The following is a 20775-nucleotide window of genomic DNA, read 5'->3' on the forward strand; positions in this document are numbered from 1 at the left end:
CCGGCCTCTGCCTCCCGAGTGCTGGGATGAAAGGCGTGCACTACCACCTCCCAGCTCCTATTCTCTTTATGTTTCATACTTTTTATGATTTATATTGAAAACTGTACTTTTTATTTTTAAAGGAGATATTTATTTCTCTATGTTTTCTGCACTAGTTTGGACCCTCATACCCTTCTGACCCCCATTGAGTTGCTAGCATGGTAGATGTGTACCCTCATACCGAGCACAAACCATGCTTGACGATGCTTATGGCAAGAGTCCCAGGTCATCTTCATCTTTCAAATTTCTCATTTAAATTAGTGTATAGGACATGAACACAGACAATATGTATATTTATTTTTAACAAAGCCCAAAAGCTTCTGCCTTTATTTCATATTATTAATACATTTACAGTTTTATTAGATACAAACATATATCAAGTATTGTACAACTTAAATATAACTTAGTATAATATTAAAATATAGCATTTATATTTGCACATTTATAATTTACTAATTTTCAATATACTCGAAATAGGTCAGCTTCAACTCAAAGTTCCCTGGGCTTTCTTTCTGAAGTGCATGTACTTTCAGCAATAGACACTTTCAATCTCTGTGGCCCACCAAGAGCAATAACAATAGACTGAATCATTGGGGAATTTTGTGGACCACAGAACTGTATGTGTGTAAAAATTTTTAGATTAATCCTTAACAGTGGTAAAAGAATTAGTTATTAAAGTTTGAATCATGTTATTTTAAAATGATACTTATTAACAATCAGAATTTTTCATGATATGGAACAAAGTGGACTGAATTTTGGTTCTGCTCTCAGTGAGAGTAAAGTAATTGTGGAGAGATGGGACACAATATCGGTGATGCTCTACCATCTACACAGTGATGAGTGATACGCTGACATGGAGTTCTGTGAATACGTTATGGAGCAGCAAACTTTTTGTATGACCTGTTGTGCAGTCTCTTTTTCTCCTGGATTGATTCTAAATTTTGTCAATTTGACCATATTAAGCAACAAAATGCAATATTTAAAATGAACTAAAATTGAAAGGTATTCACTTAAATCCAGGCAGACAAATAGACAATACTTGTTTGAAATAATTAGTTTTAAATTATTACCAATTAAGGAACAAATTTATTCTGTTTTTATCTTAATTTAGCATGAATAATGAGCATCCACAAGATGAGAGCATAAGCAGAGATAACAAAAAATAGGGCATTATTCAATTGTAGACGTTGGGAACATTTTCATGTGTTTCCCCTGGATACTATTCAGATTCAAAGTTTTGAAACTCACAAAGGTTTTGAGTGAATGTCTTGGTATGGGAGAAGGGAAATAGAGTTGATTCTGCAGGTGAGAAAACACTAAATATTCCAAGGGAGAAAGCATGAGGAGCGAATCGATCAACGGCAGCTGGTGAAAGGAGTGGATTTGGCAGATCTCCTAAAGAAAACAGAATCAGAAAACAATTGAAAAATAATAAGCAGAAAATCTGAGACAAGTGCACATCAAAACTACTAATCTCAGTAAAGAGATGGCAGAGTCAGACAGCTCTGGTTTTTTTTTTTTTTTTTATCCTGATTCAAACTGGCACGCACGTAAAGAAGGAAGAAATAAATGAAAAAGAATGGAAAGAATAAAGAATATTTTCAGGTGTTGAACTGAACAACTTGGACTCAATTTAAAAATGCAGAATACCATTTTCGTTTTAATTAACTACACTAGGGAGAAATACAATAACAGATTTTGCAGAAATTTTTTCTAGCATGAAAATTCATGAGGACTTTTACATGAGTTGAGTAACTTCCACAAGGCTAGGAAACTTGGTGAGGGAGCCTCAAGACATCTTTTTTATACTTTAGTCCATGTATTTTTTCCTATTTTTGCTATTCCTATATCCTAAATTTCTAGGATTCAAAATCATTATGTTGGAATGTTGTGTTTTGATTTCATTTAGTTTAAGATGATGCCTAGATTTCCCCTCCCTTTTAAAATCTATGTCATCTAATGACTATCAATTATTTATGATATTAAATCGATTCATACATTAAAATAAATTGCTAAAGAAGTTAAAGATCTATGGGAAATGCGATGACAAATTTAAAAAACTCAGTACCTTGAGGTTCTTTAAGAAAGAGAAGCAGATTTAAAATCCGGGTCTTCTCTTCGATTCCATTGATCAACTTCTCTGTTTTTATGCCAATACCAAGCGAGCCTTTCCTATTCCCAATGCTCCTCTGAACACATTGGCATCTTATTTTTGAAATCTGCTAGAAATATTTCTAAAGTGATTATTTTATTTTGTCAACACTGTCCCCTAAGATATTCACTTGGTAAGCATTGTTGTCGATCTGAAATGTATCAGAATGATAAGTTAGACCCTTCCAAGTTCTACAACAAATCCTCCAAACTTGACTACTTGAAACATAAAAATGGTTTTCAGTAACTTTAACTGACCATAAGTTTTAGATAATTCTCCCTGGATTAGAATAAGAAATGAACAGATCTTCAGTAATATTCCTAGTATCAAGAAATAATTCGTTGAGGCTTCTTTGTTAGTTTCAAGAGACCTCTCTTTGAATCTTCATTTCTATGAACTATCTTTGTAAGATAAAGATCTGTGTGCAGAGTGTTGAGCATAACAGAGCCTGTTTAAATCACAGTGTTCCTATAATACTCCAACAGTATCTGATATTCATTCTTTTTTTTTTTTTTTTTTTTTTGGTTTTTTGAGACAGGGTTTCTCTGTGGCTTTTTGGAGCCTGTCCTGGCACTAGCTCTGTAGACCAGGCTGGTCTCGAACTCACAGAGATCCGCCTGCCTCTGCCTCCCAAGTGCTAGGATTAAAGGCGTGCGCCACCATCGCCCGGCATGATATTCATTCTTTATTCCAACCCTTGTCTTTCTCTCTTCCTTTACTGAATTGGTTGTGACCTCTCAGAAGAGTACATATCTGTTATGCTTTTTTTGGCAACTGTCCTGTTCTCATCTTTGATATACTTGTAGACTCCAGTCAGAATGTCATTCTGATGGTTTTCTCAGAGTTGTAACCTAGTTATTGATAAAAAGAACAAAACAAGCAATAAACACTGTTGGTATTCAAACACAGATGGTTAAAAGAACTAAAAGTGTTGATCATATTAAATAACTTTTTTTTTTACTTTACTTTCACATGGATATTTGAGAATACATCTAATACCTGTCTCTTTCCTCTCCTGTATGTCAGCACTGTTTTCCATTGAAAACAAAACAAGCTAGCATAAAGAGAATATCTTCATTTGAATGAGAGAAATTACTAACTCTCCTGGACCCTAATGTTTGGTCAGTGAATATGGGTCAATATGTTCTGGGATTTGAAATCAAGTCTAATGTTCTCTGAGATTCTTCTTCTTTTTTTGCTACTACTTGCCACTTCTTTCTTCCATCAGTAGACTCTGATGGAGACAAAAGAAAGTCACTATGTCTTAGGTAGATATGTATGCTATGAATTTTATTCCAATTCCAACTTTTTGATCAGGTATTGAGTTTTCCCAACAACTAAAAAAGAAATTCTTAACCACTGTTTGTATTCTTAGGGTCCCAAACACTGAGAACAACTAGATGGAACATTCCAAAATTCCTGTGGGGAGTATGTCACTATGACCATTTCGAATGATAGAGACATGGGACTTCTCATATTGTATAGTATGATTTCCCCAAGCTTGTATTTAGATTTCTGTTGACAGAGGTTTCTCTAGCACCCAGTCCTGCAGCCATTTCGTTCCAAAGAAGCATACAGAGGCTTACATTAATTATAATCTGTTTGGCCTCTTAGCACATGTTTTCTTATTGACTCTTAAACTTATATTAAGCATAATTCTTGTCTGTGTTAGCCATATGGCTTGGTAACTTTTATCAGTGAGGCATTCTCATCTTGCTTCCTCTGCATCTGGGTGATGACTGCAGACCAAGCCTTGCCTCTTTCTAGAATTCTCCTCTTCTGTTTTCCCCACCTATACTTTCTGCCTAGTTACTGGGAATCAGCATTTTATTAAAGAAATACAAGTAACAAATCTTTACAGGGTGCAAAACCATTGTCCTACACGATCAATATTCTGTATAATTTCCCTTTGGTTTCCCTGTCCTTCTATTCCTTGTTTATTAGTTTACTTCTCCAGGAATAAATGTAAATTTGATGAAATTTAAATGATAAATATTTACTCAAAATATCTTTTCATATTGATGTTATGAAGCTAATTGTTTATCCTCCAATCTTTTTAAAATATTGTTAGGCTTTGACTTACTATGTTACTTACTTTTTGATTGAATAAATATATTCTATAATAAAATTTGATAATTAATTTTAAGATATAATTATTGTATCTTTTTTCACAGAGAAACTGGTATAGAGGTAGCAAGATATTTCTAGTATTTGAAGTGTTTGGGACAACATAAATTCATTAATATATCAAGGATATATTACTTTACATGCAAAAATTTTAATTAAAAATATAACAATTTAAAGCTATATTTAGTAATTGTGAAGGACTCAAATTATTGTGAATTTTTATATCCCACATTGTTTCACCAGTACTTTTCATAAAAACAGTGTTGGGTTGATAATGATGGATTGTTGACATTGGATATTTGCCCTTTATTTCTTCTCCTCTGAAATATAAAGACAAGCATTTCCCCTATACAAATGCTACACAACATACTATATTGCACTTTTAACTCAATGGCCCACATTTGTAATAGAGCTTGAAGTCCTAACTCAAAGCAACTTTCAAAATTAATGACTCTGCCACCATGTCCTTAACCTTTTAAAATTATTCATCCCCAAGGAATTACATATTATCCCCAGAGAGCAACTGTGCATTGGAGTGAAAACGATAAATTTTTAGGTCGTGATCTTAATGTGGTCTAGTGTGCATAAATAGTTTTCCGGGGTGAATTCATGTGTGCCACATTAGCTTTGTGAGGGCCATATGTTTCTATTTAACACCAAGAAAAAGACACTCGATGAAGGTAATGTAGGAAAACTGTTCATGCTATTTTCTGGGTGACTACCTTCCTGTTTTTCATCTTTGCCCTTTGTTCTCTTTTCTCTGCTAAAGAAGAACTGATTACCATTGTTTATTATGCAATCAGACATAAATGAAGCTTCTGCACTCCTAGTGGACTACAAAAATGACAATATAACCTCCTTCACAAAATTTCATAAGTCTATTCATTCATTTCTCATCCTGCGTAACACCTTGTAATTGTTATTTTAGTAAATATGTTGGTTAATGTAATAAAGAAAACTTAGAGAAGGCACTAAAATGTTTCAGTGCCATAATAAAAAATTAGAGAGTAATAATCTCTTGATTAACATGAATAAGCCTGAACCCCAAATTTGATTCTACCACTTTTTAACTCATATTTCCTGTTAGTCTATAGTTTGTGGTCAATGCTGTCTGTGGCTTATCAATTATGTATCTGTTCTGTCTTTCCATGTTGCCTGTGTGTAGTGCTCTGTATAAGTCTGTATCTGTAATAAAGGGATTGTGATCTATATTTGTTAAAAACATATAAAACGGGGACTGAGAAATGAATGACAGAATGCCTTAAAGAGTTATACAAAGAAAAACGTTTCTTTCCTAAACCCAAATGTACTGGCTGTTTTTGTGTGTCAGCTTGAAACAGGCTATAGTCACCACAGAGGAAGGAGCCTCAGCTGAGGAAATGCCTCCATGAGATCCAGCTGTAAGGCATTTTCTCAATTAGTGATCAGTGGTCGAGAGCACAGCCTATTGGGGGTGCTTCATTCCCAGGCTGGTATCCTGGGCTTTTTAAGAAAGTAGGCTGATAAGCGGTTTTTAAACATAAAGCAAAGAAAACCAGCCTACAATTCACAATTCCAAAGAATCTAGAAAACAATGAGGACACTAAAAGAGACATACATAGATCTAATCTACATGGGTAGTAGAAAAAGACAAGAGCTCCTGAGTAAATTGGGATCTTGAGGACCTTGAGAAAGGGTTAAAGGGGAGGGGAGAGACAGGAAGGGGAGCAGAGAAAAATGGAAAGCTCAATAAAAATCAATTAAAAAAGGAAAAAAAATAGGGAAAAATAAGTAGGCTGAGCAAGCCAGCGGAAGCAAGTAAGTAATCAGCTCCCCTCTATGGCCCCTGCATCTGCTCGTTCCTCTTGATTCCAGCTCTGTTTCAGTTTCTATTCTGACATTCTCCAGTGATGGACTATCATCTAGAACTGTAAGCCAAATTAAATCCTATCCTCCTCAACTTGCCTTTGTGTCATGGTGTTTTGTCGCAGCAATAGAAACGCTAACAGACACCCTCTGACCCAGAAAAGCACCTGAAGCTACAAAGCGATTTTATCACCCAGTACTTCTGACATGTATGACAGTTTGTTTAAGGATGCTTTCATCATATTGAAAACTTTTATCAAATGGTTACACACACACACACACACACACACACACACACGTACACACACACACACACACACAAATTTGGGGTTAAGAGCATGGGAGAGTACTTAGACATTTAAAAATTAGCTGAAGTTTTAAAAGATAATTGCATGAGAAATCCAAGGATAGCAAGGTTGATTATATTGTTTTTTTATTCTTAATGGCATATTAAACATTATCATGCTAATTACACATTGGATAGCAGGTCACTCAAAGCATAGTTTTAATCCGGCTGCAGGTCCCAGAGAAAGTTTAGTCATTGTGGAGTCAAGAGTTATTTTCAGAAAAATAACTCAGTATAAGTTGGAATTTTTTTCAACAAAACATTTTGCTATTTTCCAAATACTTTTTCCCTGACATACTTTGACAATTTTAGACAAATGAATAAGATTTTAGTATCTATAAAATCAGTGTTCTATGCTTTGAATATTTATAATTTTCATGCTTTACTCCTAATTCTTTTCAGTGAAGTTTGATTGTGAACCGTAGACAAACTAAAATATTTCTGTTACCATTGCCTAGACCTAGGTAATGAAACATATATTTATTTGTTTCCAAAATTTTCTGTGTTCTATTTTATGTCTCATCCTTCAAAGCAACACACCCCCACGTGTGTGAATCCTTTCTTTTCTCTTAGTTCCAATACTCTCATACATTCCTCCCCCTTTATTCTCATTCCTTGTTTCTTAAAAACTAATATACATACTGTGATTCCTCTGGGTACTTACAAATCTCTTATTAAAAATCCACAGTAGAACAAGTACAGTTTTCTCAGGCTCAAACGTTATTGCAGAATAAACCTGGAAAGTAGAAATGGATAACTGAGAAAGGCTAGAACAGGGAAGGAAAGCCCTCAATGGTTCACTTTGCTCCTCCAGCATCAGTTGTCATCAAAATTATATAACTATTAACCAGTGAACTAAATCCTAATAAAATTTATTATTTTATCATTGCTACAGTGAAATAATGAATTTAAAAGTTAATCAAGCTCGCTAAAAGATTAAAAATTTCCTTAATGAGATAATCACCTTAGTTACATAAATACTAAAGCTATGTTTTATGAACAACTGATATGTAATTCCCACTATAGTTTATAGTATTTTGGTGTAACTATTAGTAATGTTATCCAGTTTTATAAATATTTCTAAATTATCAGTGATAAACTATGTTTAATTTAATCATAACTTCTGGCATGTCCATGTACAGTGCTTTACAAATTGTGAAGATATATTTGTTGAACTAAATTTGTGCTTAAAAAGCTAAATTCATAAAAACTCATAAAAAAAGATTTCATGTGGAGGAAACCACTCACATTTCTTCAGAGGCAGAGACAGTTTATCAAAAAATAAACATCAGTGGTTTCACAAAATTCCTTGTCTTCTCCTGGCAGTGAATCTTATTTATTTTGGTGTCACAAATTAAATTTAAATGTAAGTTACCTGTACATTAAGCTATGTCATATAAATTTCGTTCACTTAGATTTAAATGACATATAGAAGCTATTTTATCTTTACACATTATTCAGATTTATGTATTTATATTCTAAAATTATCTTTCTTACATTAGCTATTTTCTACTGAGATAATATTTGTAAATTAACATTATATATTTTATCATTTGAAGAAATGAAAAATAGAATCATTTGTCAATATTACCAACTGGTTAATATTTCTCCACTAACTAGATTAGTCATAATATTTCCAAGTTCCTTAAGTAAATAAGATAGCAACAAAATGTATAATTTCTACATAGAAACATTTATTGGAAATGATATTACACTTTTTATTCTACAAATTATGAAATTAGTATTTTGGTAATATATGTTTTGGCTTTTGAAAAATTGATGAAAGTTTGAATTTCAGTTGCTCCTATGCTTTCAATATCTAATGTCAATAATCAATGGTGATTAAATTTTTTATGAATTTTCTCATGAAAATTTCCCCAGACATGGAACATGATGATGGAGTGGTAGAAATATCATTTCCTAACTTAATATTACACAGTATAATCTTTATTAAGAAGAAAGACAACAGTAATTATGAAAAATACTAAAATTAAAACGCATAATATTTATCAGTTTCTAAAACAGTTATTGAAACTTGGAGAAATCAAGGCAAAGTATCAATTTAATACCAAGTAAAGAAAACTATAAAGAAGGAAATGGCTGTTGTAGCATGAAGTTCTCAGTGTAAAAGAAAACTGAATTCTTAATCTCTTGATAATCTCCAGAAAACATATGTCGTCAGAATATAGATCAAGCTGATTTTGTCTATGTCTGTTTTTCAGCTGCACTCCAACTCCGACAAAGGTGACGGGTCTGTCAAGTACATCCTTACTGGGGAAGGCGCTGGGACTATATTTATCATTGACGACACGACGGGTGACATCCACTCAACCAAAAGCCTGGACAGAGAGCAGAAAACACACTATGTTCTTCATGCTCAGGCTATTGACAGAAGGACAAACAAGCCTCTGGAACCTGAATCTGAGTTCATCATCAAAGTGCAAGATATCAATGACAATGCTCCCAAGTTCACAGATGGGCCATACATCGTTACTGTGCCTGAGATGTCAGATATGGGTAAGGAAGCTATTTTTTATAATGTAGAAATTAATGTATGTTATTGATAACATAAAGGATTATTTTATGAAGAACTTTAAAATATATATATGTGTATATTTGTAGAAATTCGAGAAACTTCTAGAATGTTAGGCTATTTTTATTACATAAAGACTTATTGATTATTTAATCATATATTATTAATTGAAATAAAATTTTGATCATGTATGTCCAGATAATGGTTTGGACATGTCAAGGAAAAATTCCTAAGTTGGATAACATATGTAATTCTTTCTTAATTGGCATTATTTTTGATTCTGTACATTTTTCTTTCATATTATTGAGTAATAGTAAATGCCAACACATTTGACAGTAACTGCTTTGAAGACAGAGTGTATGACACCTTGAACTTCAGACTACATGTTTTATAGGCTTACAGGTCCTTCTTAACTATAATGACATTAGTATTAGATGTTATTGCTTCAATAGCCAACAAAATTATTCATATGTTAGGCCATTACATATATATTTCAAAATATAAATATTATGTTATTCATTTTTAGATTATTTTAAATGTGCAGATAGCATGAAGTACACATGCTCATTTTTAGAAAATAATCAACTAATAATTAATTTAAGATTTATCTCATTTCATGGCTGTACTGAAATTGAAATATCTTTATCTTCATACAGTTCTCAATGTCTATGAATTAGTGATACTTTCTCTACTCATTGATTTTTGTTGATAGCCTATTTTTATTTTTATTCCGTAAATAAATTTCCTGAAAGTAATTAAAATGAACTTAAATAGTTGTATTAATTTTCTGGCAACTTTGTAGGATTCCACTTGCTGTCAGGAACCATGTTTTAATGATAATTTTTGTATTTTACTTAAATATCTATGTCACTCTTTTTCTGAATAATGATATTATAGATGCTGATAATATCCTGTAATCAGCCCGTGAATGTTCACATAAAGCTACCTTACTAGCAGTGAACCTCTGTTTCGTTTTAGAATTGCAGCCCATTTTAGTTCTCTTGAGAGCCAGGTGGCTCTTTAGCTGATGGAGAAAGGCTAGAAATCAAGAGAGAGATGCTCTCAGCCAGAGCCTCTGGGGAAAAACAATTTCCCAACATTTTTCCGTCTGCAGCAGAATTCAGGGACTAGCCATAGCACTCTTTGGCATATTCTCAGACTATATTCAAGCTTATTGGTCTCTAAGGACATTTAAGGCGAAAAATGGTGGACTAGGCACTGTTATTCAAGACAGGCAAGAGCTTATGAGCAAAGCCTAAAAATAAACCCCGTGCCTGTCTAGGACAGGCAGGGCAATATCATGTTGTCTAAGCCCCTTCCAATTTATAAATGCAACAAGTTTTAATACACCATCGCTTATAAAAAATGTGCTGGTAGGCTCCCATTGTGTGATACAGGGCAAGGGCAAACATGAAACCACTAGTGTCAGAAAGAAATGACAGTAGAGACAAAAAAATAGGCAGACTCCTCATTAGCCAAAGGCAGTTTCTAATTGACAAATTATGGAAGAGAACTGGAGGATTTTAGCGAATACAACAGAGATATTGAGGGGGTGCAGGGTTATAATGTTTTATATTTAAAAGTAAATCACGAGAAAAGTGTACATAATGTCCTGAAATAATGAATGGTCATTAATTCGGCTTGACTGGTATCCTAGTATAAGAGAACATAACAAGTTATTAAGAAATGAGCAACCTGTAGAAAACTTATTTTTTATGATAGTAGTTTATTGGAGGCCAGATGCCAAATTATGGATATTACATATTATTATTGGTTTTGAATGAATGGGAGCTCATTATTGTGGCAAAATGTGTATGTGTGTGTAATTATAACAAATAATTCACGTTGTACTTTGATTGTATGGAAGCTGATGTTAAAATCACCGTATGTGCAACTTCTTTATATATTGAGCTTAATAACAGAAGATGTTGTTCGGACTATAAATGTAGAAGTAAAATGTTAATATACTGAAGATAAGGGACCATCAAGCAATTGCAGGAGAGACAATCTCCCTGCTGGCTGATTCTAAAGATCATTTCTTGAAGCACAATCAATCACTCACATGAAAAGCATTTTACATAGTTTAAACATGAAAGAAGAAGAGTTGCTCAGTTGCTTAAAATTTGATTATTTTTAGAAAAGAAAGTTTGTCAGTTGCATTGCAAGAGATTTCAGGGACCAAGACCTGAGGCAGAACAACTAGAGAGTTGTGCTGTGGTCCTGAGTAACAAGGTGTCTGCTGATTGAGCCAGGAAGTTTTCTGCAAGTCTTGCCTCAGTACTTGACACTTCATAGAAGGACAGCCTGTGGCATAAACAAATGGCCACCTTCCTTTATAAAACATGCTGCCATCTATCTAACCAGCAGGCAGCTTTTTTTTTTTCTTTCAAATTTACCAAAGCATTATTCACATGTTAACTTGAGTTCAGGTCTCTCCCTAACCTGATGCTTGCCAATTATACCACGGTTGCAGACCAGCAGGTTCCTCCTCTCTGCCTGTTTCTGATTTTCCAGCATTGTGCCATTTTCATGTGGCTGGTACAGATAGAACTCCTGTCTTCATCCATCCACAGCGAGCACTTTACTTACAGCGTTTAAGGTTTCATTGGGGAGCTACTCATAAAGAAACGAATCTAACACTGAATCCAAAGGAAAGTGATGCTCAGTACTGTTTAGAAGTAGTAATCCTGCTTTCTTTTAAGGAAGTTGATTTGGGGCTGAAACATGAAATTCTCACTTCGTTTTTCTTTCACTGACCTACAGAGTAATTATGACGTCAGATGACTTGTGATAGAAAACGTCCTTTCTGCTTGAGTGCAGCTAACAGCTATTTTAAATATTCAAATCATGCTTGCCATCAAAACTATTTGTGCCTATAGAAGTACTAATTAATAGATTAATGAGATTTGCTCCTTTGAATGCATGCTCTCTGTTCTAAAAAAAAAATATAGCGAGAGTTTTTTTCATCAAAAAATGTACAAAAATTTGCCTGAGTCTGTGACTACTGGTCACCATAGCAACTGTGAAAATGATCCAACAGACAACTACAAGGAACACTTGTTAAACACTTGCTAAGTGTCAGGCATCTCATGTATTTACAATAATGTCGTGTATTTGTCAAAATTGTCATCACAGTGTCAACATGAAGATTATACTTGTGTTCTGAGGATAAAAATGATATTGTATTGTTTGTCTAAAATACCATGGTTTATTAAAAATTCCTTTTACAAATAAAACCCCTATCACCATCCAGGAGAAGCCTTCCTTTAAATTATTGGTCAGGGGAGTCCAGAAGACTTTCTAAACAATATAGACTATTGATTTATTATTTGCACTCTATTTTTTAATTGGATTAGTTAGTTTGTTGATATATAGGTTCATGAAAACTTTATACAAATTTTGGACGTTAACTTTCTGTCGAATGTGGTGAAAATCTTTTTCCCATTGAGATTCAATCTTACACCTGTCAGAATGGCTAAGATCAAAACCACAAATGACAGCTAGTGCTGACCAGGATGTGGTGTAAAGGGAAAACTCCTTGCTGGTGGGAGTACAAACGTGTACCGCCACTCTGGAAATAATAAGGCAGTTTCTCGGAAAACTGGGATTTGATTTATCTCAAGATTCAGCCATAATGATCCTTGTTGTTGGTTGTTTTTCACTCTTTGGAGTCTTTACTTTTCGGGGGCCTGCTACCCAGATCCCAAATCTTATTTGGCTTATTATTTTTTTATAAATGCCCAGCTTTAACTTGGCTTGTTTCTAGCTAGCTTTTCTTAACTTAAATTATGCCATCTACCTTTTGCCTCTTGGCTTTTTCCTTTCTTTACCTCTATAATCTTTCACGCTTACTCTGCAGCTTAGGTCATGGCTGGCCCCTGGCATCCTCCTTTCCAGGCTCCCCTGCTCCTGCAAGACTTTGCCTTCTATTTTTTATTAAATTAAATTTATATTAAATTAAATAAATATTGTTATTAAATTAAAATATTTGATTTTATTCTCCCTGTCTGCTAGTCTCGTCTATCTTTGTCCTTTCTAGCTATTGTCCATTCAGCTCCTTATTAGGCCTTCAGATGTTTTAGAGAGGCAAAGTAACACAGGTTCACAGAGTTAAACAAATGCAATATAAAACAATGCAACACATGTTCTCATCATTAAACCACTGTTCAACTACATTAAAAAGTAACAAATCTTAAGATAATATTCTATAACAATTCCTGGGCATACACCCAAATAATGTTCCATCATGCTCCTAGAGCACTTGCTCACCTATGTTTATAGCAGCACTATTTGTAATAGCCAGAAACCAAAAACTACATAGATTTACAGTCACCAAAGAATTGACAAAGTGTGGTGCACTTAAACAATGGAGTATTATTTAACTGTTTAAAAGTTGGCAGTATAAAATTTGCTGGCAAAGGATGGGAATAGCAAGAAGCCAGTCTGAGTGTGATAACCCCACCCGAAAAAGACAAACATGCTATAGTACTCACTTGTAAGTGGATGTCAGCTGTAAAGTTAATGATAATCATGCTATGGTACACAGATTCAGGATAAGTAAAAAGGAGGGCAAGTGGGGGCACATGAATCTCCCTGGGAAGGGAATATACTAGATATCTTCGTTGGACTCGGACTACGTAGGGATAGGAACAGGAGGAATAAAATGGGGAGGTGGATGAAGACAATATTGGGAGAGATGACTGGAACTGGTGTTGTATGGGGATTGAAGTAAAAACCTAGTGCACTGGAAATGCCATGAAACCTACAAGAGTGACCCTATCTAAGGCTCCTTGTAAAGGGGACATGGAGCCTACACTGGCTATCTTCAGGAATCAGGCAAGGCCTCAAGTGGAGGAACTGGGCACCAACCTGTCCACAAAAACCTTCGATTCACAGTTCTCTTCCTTCAAGAAAGGCTGGGATTGGAGACTAGCATCACCGTCATTAGAGAAACAAGAGAGATTTCATTCAATAAACGATGGTAGCAGACACAGAGTCTTACAGCCACATATTAGGTGGAGTTTGGGGAGTCCTTAGGTGGAGGAAGGGGAAGAAGACTCTGGAGCCAGAAGGATCAAGGACAGCACGAGAACAAGGCCCACAGAATCACTGACACTCAAGAGCACTCACAGATAGGAGTACTTTGCATATATTTTATAGTTGGGTAGCTTGGTGCTCTTGTGGGATTCCTAACAGTGGTAGTGAGGAGCAGTGTCTGACTCTTTTTCCTGCAGATGGGACTGTTTTCCTCCTATTTCGTTGCCTTATCCAACCTTGATGGGAGAATATGTGCCCGCTCGTATTGCAGCTTTTTTTTTTTTTGCCATATTTAGTCGATATCTCTAGAAGTCTTGTTCTTTCCTGAGAGGAAATGGAAAGTAAGTGGATATGGGGAAGAAGGGGAAGTGGGTGAGAAATGCGAGAGAGGAGGGGAACTGCAGTGGGGATATAATATATGAGAGAAGAATAAATAAAAAAATAAGGATATAATATATGAGAGAAGAATAAATAGAAAAAATAATAGCAACGGAATCATATGGCCACATGATTTTGAAAAAGAAATAATTCTAACAACACTAATATGTCCATACTGAGTTAGGAGGAGGAATTGGGGGTTGTTATGATCAAAATATATTTTCAGGAATTTACAAGGGAGTAAAAAAAATATATTAGTTGCTAAGATAGTAGTATTTTCACAGTAGGGCCTAACACCTCAGCCATGCAATTTTGTCAGTATAGTCATGCATATTCCTCCATAGAGTGGGCTTCAAGTCCAATCAGAGAGTGATAGGCTGTTCCTCTGATGTTTGTCATTATTGATTTAGTGGGTGTATTGCCTGGCAAGCTGGTGTGGTCATTCTGGGGATTCTCAGCTGGTTGAAATTGTTAGTGTGTATTTAACAGCATGTATAACTATGGAGTTTGAGTTCTAGCTTTATTTCCCTATTTGTAATGAAAGTGCGTTATTGTTTGCACTTCTGCACAGTGGCTATATCTTAATCTACTACTGTCTCAGCCAGCATTTGCAACCCTCTAGGTACAGCTCTGCTTATCTAGCAGTGGCCTGGAGGTTCAGGCCAGGGACTGGAGTGAATTCTGCCTCTGCAGGCACTGGCCCTGTCACGGTTGATAAAGGTATATTCAACTAAATCTCTGCCATTCTAATTATGACGTGAGACTCCAAGCCTGGGGTGAAAACCTGCAAGCTCAGAGAAGCTAAGTAACAACTAGCTAACCTTCTTTTCCTGCTAGCACCCATGGAAGAACCATGCTTCTACTTTGCCAAACCACAAAAGGCTGTGCTACTCCAAACCATACCTTTCTACTTCCTGTGTCTCTCTCTATCTTTTCCAGATTCCCTCTGATCTTCTATGATTACTTTCTGTCACTAGTATTTAATGCCATCTCCAGACTCAAGGTTAAGTTTACTTAATTAACACAATTCAGGGGTCACATTGTGATCTAATATCCCTCAACAGTATGCGTTGTCATCAACAGACTCTTAGCACTTAGTTCTGATGTGCATCTAAGAGCAGTGAGAAGAAGCTATTTTGTTTTTACAGGTGACAACTGGGTTTTCCTGATCAATTACTCATAAAAAGATGATCTTTATTTGGCATATGGCTATTTGATCAATGACCTTGGCTTTTGGCAATAGCAATATTCTGCCATATTGGATATATTCTATCTAACCCCTATCCAAAAACATTTTAATTGGCTTATGAAAATATTAGAATTCAATGATTTTTTTTAAATTTACTTGTCATTTTGGTGATTTTTTTCTGTCCTGAAATGGTCAGCATTTTACAGAGATACTTCATAAATGCTTTCACACATATATAACTATATCTGCAGTAATAGTCCTTACTACACTACTTACACTGTGAAAATAGGAATCAGAACACACACATATTCATGTACACAAATTTCCATAACTAAACCTAAAACAATCCTTATTTTATACTGTAGAATGAGCTTGTATTTTAGAATATTCACAACTTGAACAGAAAAATATCTGAAGGAGAAAAAAAAACATATGTATATACTGATCATATTAATTTCTTCTGCAAAGTAGTTATTATTTTATTTTAAATGGAAGACTATCATTCTTATTAAACACCGTATAAATATATTGTTCATAAAATACTAGCAAATGTTCTAATACTGGGAACAGCAGTGTCTTTGACTCTTTTGTCTGCTCTTAGGACCCTTTTTCCCTCACTACATTGCCCTTCTCAATTGTTATGAGGGTTTGTGCCTAGAGGAACTGTTTAGAGTTAAGGGGAAGCTCCGTTTGTGGACTAGAAGAACTGCAACAAGGGATTATTCACAATGCATGATGTTTATAGGGAAACAGGATTAAATTAAGCAGATGTTGCATTTCAAGTAGAAAAGTAGTGAGAAATATTCCTTTTTCCTCTACTGGATATTAGCCGACTTAGTACTCTGTGTGTGTGTGTGTGTGTGTGTGTGTGTGTGTGTGTGTGTGTACATGTGCACTGCCATGTTATAAAAGCATTGTGCTAATACTGTCTTTATGTCTTTGTAAAATATGCAATGAGAACACAAAGGATAGGATCTAAAACTAGTTTCACATGGTTGATTTTTGTTAGGTTATTTTTGTAACTACATATTCTCAGTAGGAGAAGTCTAGTGTGTTTGTAGGTTTCTTAACAATGGGTAATAATCAACATAAAAGCATGTGGTATTATGGATGGTTTAATACAGATGCAAAAAATAAATCAAGATATTCTAGGAAAGTGTTCTTATATAATGTTTCTTCTCATTTGTTACACAGTGCAATTTAACCTGTTATCATATTTGAGATCAGTATAGTTCCCAGCATTGAACTTTTACAGTTGCCTTGCTCATAGGAGAATAGTTAACATCCTTCCTGGCCACTAATCCACAGTATCAGTACCATCTCTCTTGCTACACTCAAACCTGGTGTTTCCACATATTAATAAATGGTTTTAAAGGAAAATTTGAGTTATTCTCAATTATCACTTGAGAATTAATAGCATAGGGAACATGCAAGAAAATGGAATGAAAAAATATAGAGGCATGAAAAAATAATATATTGTATAATTTACAATTCTATACAAAGTGAAATTCATAGTGCTAGAATGCTTATTATCTATTTTATGACCCAAATTATTCTACATGCAATTCTTCTTTGAAATATTAATTATATTAAATTTCATAAAATATATAATAAAAGCAACCTTACAGATGAGATTAGTGTATTTTGGCTATAGAACAAATAGCAGTGGTTTGGGTAGTTGAGATTTAGAAATCACAAGCTTCAAAAAATTACGTTTTTTTTTTTTTTTTGGTTTTTCGAGACAGGGTTTCCCTGTGGCTTTGGAGCCTGTCCTGGAACTAGCTCTGTAGACCAGGCTGGTCTCGAACTCACAGAGATCCGCCTGCCTCTGCCTCCCGAGTGCTGGGATTAAAGGCGTGCACCACACCGCCCAGCAAAAAATTACGTTTTATAATTTTTATTTAGTTTATTTGCAGTAAATCAGTCTAGTAGTAAAAGCCATATACTTGCATATACATCAGTGAATATGGTACATTTATATTTATATACATATTTAATAATTTTCTGTAGAGTAAGAGTATTTGAAAATGAACATATTTTAACACTATTGAAGTCAACTATTTCCTATATCTACCAGAAATATTCTTTTATAAATTATATCAATTGAAATTTAGGATTCTTTCCTTTTGTTTATAACTGCAGTGCATCATCATGCTGATGGTAATAACCATCTTGGTCCATTGATGTCACATCAAATTACTGAGCCCTCGTAACAAGAAAAGGAATGGTCTTATAATTTTGAGGTTGAATGTACAAGATTATTTGCATCTGCTAAGCACTACCTGCAAATTGTTGTACAATGATGGAGAGGTTGTGGGGTTGAGGAATGAACATATTTTTAAATATTAAGTCTCTCAGGGAATGAACTATGGTCCCACAAGAGCCACTTTGGTTCCTTAAAGACAGTGACTACCCCAGTGACTTATTGTCATCACACTACACTTCTATTCCTGAAAGTCAACTCGTGTCTCAGCATCACCTCATGAGGACCAAGCTTCCAGAACATGAACCTCTGGAGGTTAGCCTCTAATTGGGGAGGCATCATGGCAACCATTGCTTCTTCCTTCTAATACTGTTTCTAATTTTTTCACCAAGTAAAAGGGTAAGCTTTTATAATGCTCCGAATTATTTTGATAATTGTATAAACTGTCCAGTCATTTTGCAAATAACACAAAATGTGATATAATTCAGTACTATGCTTTACCATAGTCCAATTAAGTATACATCATTACACAGAAGACTATATGTCTCCTGAGTCAGAGGTTAGTAAAATATGACAGAAGAGAAATTAAAAAAGAATGAATAGAGCAGTATTTGTAAATGATGTTCCTGTTCTCACTGGAAGAGTGTCTCTGAAATGAGTAAGATATTTAGACATTAGAACACGTGACAGAAACACGGATTATTAGTCTGTTATATACAATGTAAATAATTGCAAGTATATCATTTACAAACTTTACGTTCAATGGAACACTGAAAACTTTTCAGGTATTAAACTGCCATTTGCTTTGCTTCTAAATCTTAATCTACTAGGTTTCTTGCTCTGTGTGATATACTTAAGCATTATTATTCCTCTGTTTATTTCCCCTATAGTCTTAAAAGCCAAGGGGCCTCTTTGTGTGTGTTCCCTGTTGCACAGCAACAAAAGGCATCAGATGGGTGATGGTTTTACGGCATGGCTTGCTGGGTCCTTGATTTAGATCAGACCAAACATCTTGGGAGCATCATTTTGGACACCTGCCAGGATTCAAGATTCCATATCCCAACAGTCACCCTGGAGATATAATCTTGCTGATGTTATGGTTTTAATAACACATGGGTTATATTACAATGCACATAATAGCTGGTTTATACGTGAGGTTTTATATGGTGGATCTGAGAAATAGTCCATTGAACAAAAATGTCCAAGTTATAAAACTTCCTTCTTTCCTTTGTTTCTTTGTTCTGATAACTTTTCTTAAATGTTAGTTAGCTTTCATCTTATACAAAATGTCATTCAGGAATTAGTGACTGAGTTAGTTACTTTTGACGTGACCAAATACCCTATAAAAACTTATGAAGGATTTTTTTTTTGGCCTCATAATTTGAGGTTATACAGTCCTTTATGGAAAAGAGGGCATGTTGTCAGTGCCAGAAGAGAGTTGCGAACACCATGATCAAAATCCGAAAGAAGTGTCTATTGCCCTGGCATAATTGGGATGTGAGTCTAAATGTCATTCTTCAAGGCTGGTCTTCAGTAGTCTGCTTTGTCCAGGATAACTTTATAGTTTCCCAATGTTTCGACAACTTCTTTAGCACTACCAAAAGTGAAGGATCAAGTTTCTAAACACATGAGCCTAGAAGATAATATTTCAAATTCAAAAAAAAAGAGAAAGAAATAGAAGACAGAAGCCAATGCAGTATCCATTGCATTTAAGTTTTTCTCAGTAGCCAGATCATTATTATGTGGGGTAACAGACAATTGGCTTGCAACTTCTCAAAGCTCAAACTGATGCTTTGCTTGTGAATGCTGCCCTGTGACTCTTGTGTTAGGTTTCAGCAGGTGTCCTGACAATAACTCCCACGTTTTTCTCAGCTCAATTAGCTGGTGTAGGTCCTCATTAGCTTATACATGCTGGGTAGTATTTCCAGAGCCTGAAAGAGAAGCTTTGGAGATTCTGATTTTGATTATAAAGTGTTAGCATTAGAAAGACATTTGATAGAAAGATAAGGCCAAGCCCAGAATGGAAGGAAATATTTGAAGAGGAGCCTTGGGAGTTCTACTATTATTTCATTTTAGTCTGACAATTTTTGCAACCTCCTCACTTGAAGCAATTATTCTCTCAATTTTGTTGTATTAATGTGTGGCCACCCATTCCACAAATACTTCCATTCAGGGAAAGAATTTTGTAGGCATACAGACCCATAATAAGTGCAACACATTGTTTGAAAATCTGAGGAAAGTGTGTGGTAAATACTTGGGCACTAGTATATTTTCTCTTTTCCTATTTATGATTACATTTTAAAATTCTAAATTTAAGAAGTCTCAAATAGGCAGGACAACCAGACAGGAAGTAGAGGTGGGGCAAGGAGAACAGGAGAATTCTGCGAAGGAGGAAGCCCATTTCTCCCTAGTCCTGTCCAGACACTAAAGAACCAGGGTGTGACCTGCCCTGCTGAAAAAGGTACTAAATCATGTGGCTTACATAGATAAGAATAATGGGTTAATATGTTATCAGAGTTAATAAGAAGCCTGAGCTAATGGGCCAATCAGTTTATAACTTAAAAAAAAAAAGAAGTCTCAAATAATCCATACTACCTTTTCACTTTCATTTAAAGGCTGAGGTAAGTCAGTGGTTTGAATTTTATGGTACAGATGAATTTTTGGTTTTCCTTTTGCCTTTTTTCCAGTAAAAAAAATATTGTGTAGATCTTTCCACTACCATCAAATTAATATGTAGCTTGCCTTGGATTACATCATACTATTTTATTTACACGCTTATAGTAATTTTTGTATGCAAATTTCAGAGACAGACAAGCCTTAAAATTCCTGTATGGAATTGAAAAGGTCATGGTAACAAATACCTTATGGGAATAAATATTTTTTGTCCTTTTTCTGGGTCATAACTAGCTCAAATTAAATTAATATT

At 34.8% G+C, this 20775-nt stretch overlaps 1 protein-coding gene across 6 annotated transcripts in view; it reads left to right on the top strand.

Moving 5' to 3' along the window:
* Cdh18 (cadherin 18) overlaps window positions 1–20775 on the top strand; it is a 769132-nt gene that overhangs the window by 578991 nt on the left and 169366 nt on the right. For all 6 annotated transcript variants that reach the window (XM_026783735.1, XM_026783736.1, XM_013349758.2 and 3 more), the window contains one exon: window positions 8732–9026. In XM_026783735.1, the coding sequence (XP_026639536.1) occupies window positions 8732–9026 (295 nt within the window). The remainder of the gene's footprint in view (window positions 1–8731; window positions 9027–20775) is intronic.

Source organism: Microtus ochrogaster, chromosome 19 (assembly GCF_000317375.1).
Source record: "Microtus ochrogaster isolate Prairie Vole_2 chromosome 19, MicOch1.0, whole genome shotgun sequence".
In the NCBI taxonomy this organism is placed as follows: Eukaryota; Metazoa; Chordata; class Mammalia; order Rodentia; family Cricetidae; genus Microtus; species Microtus ochrogaster.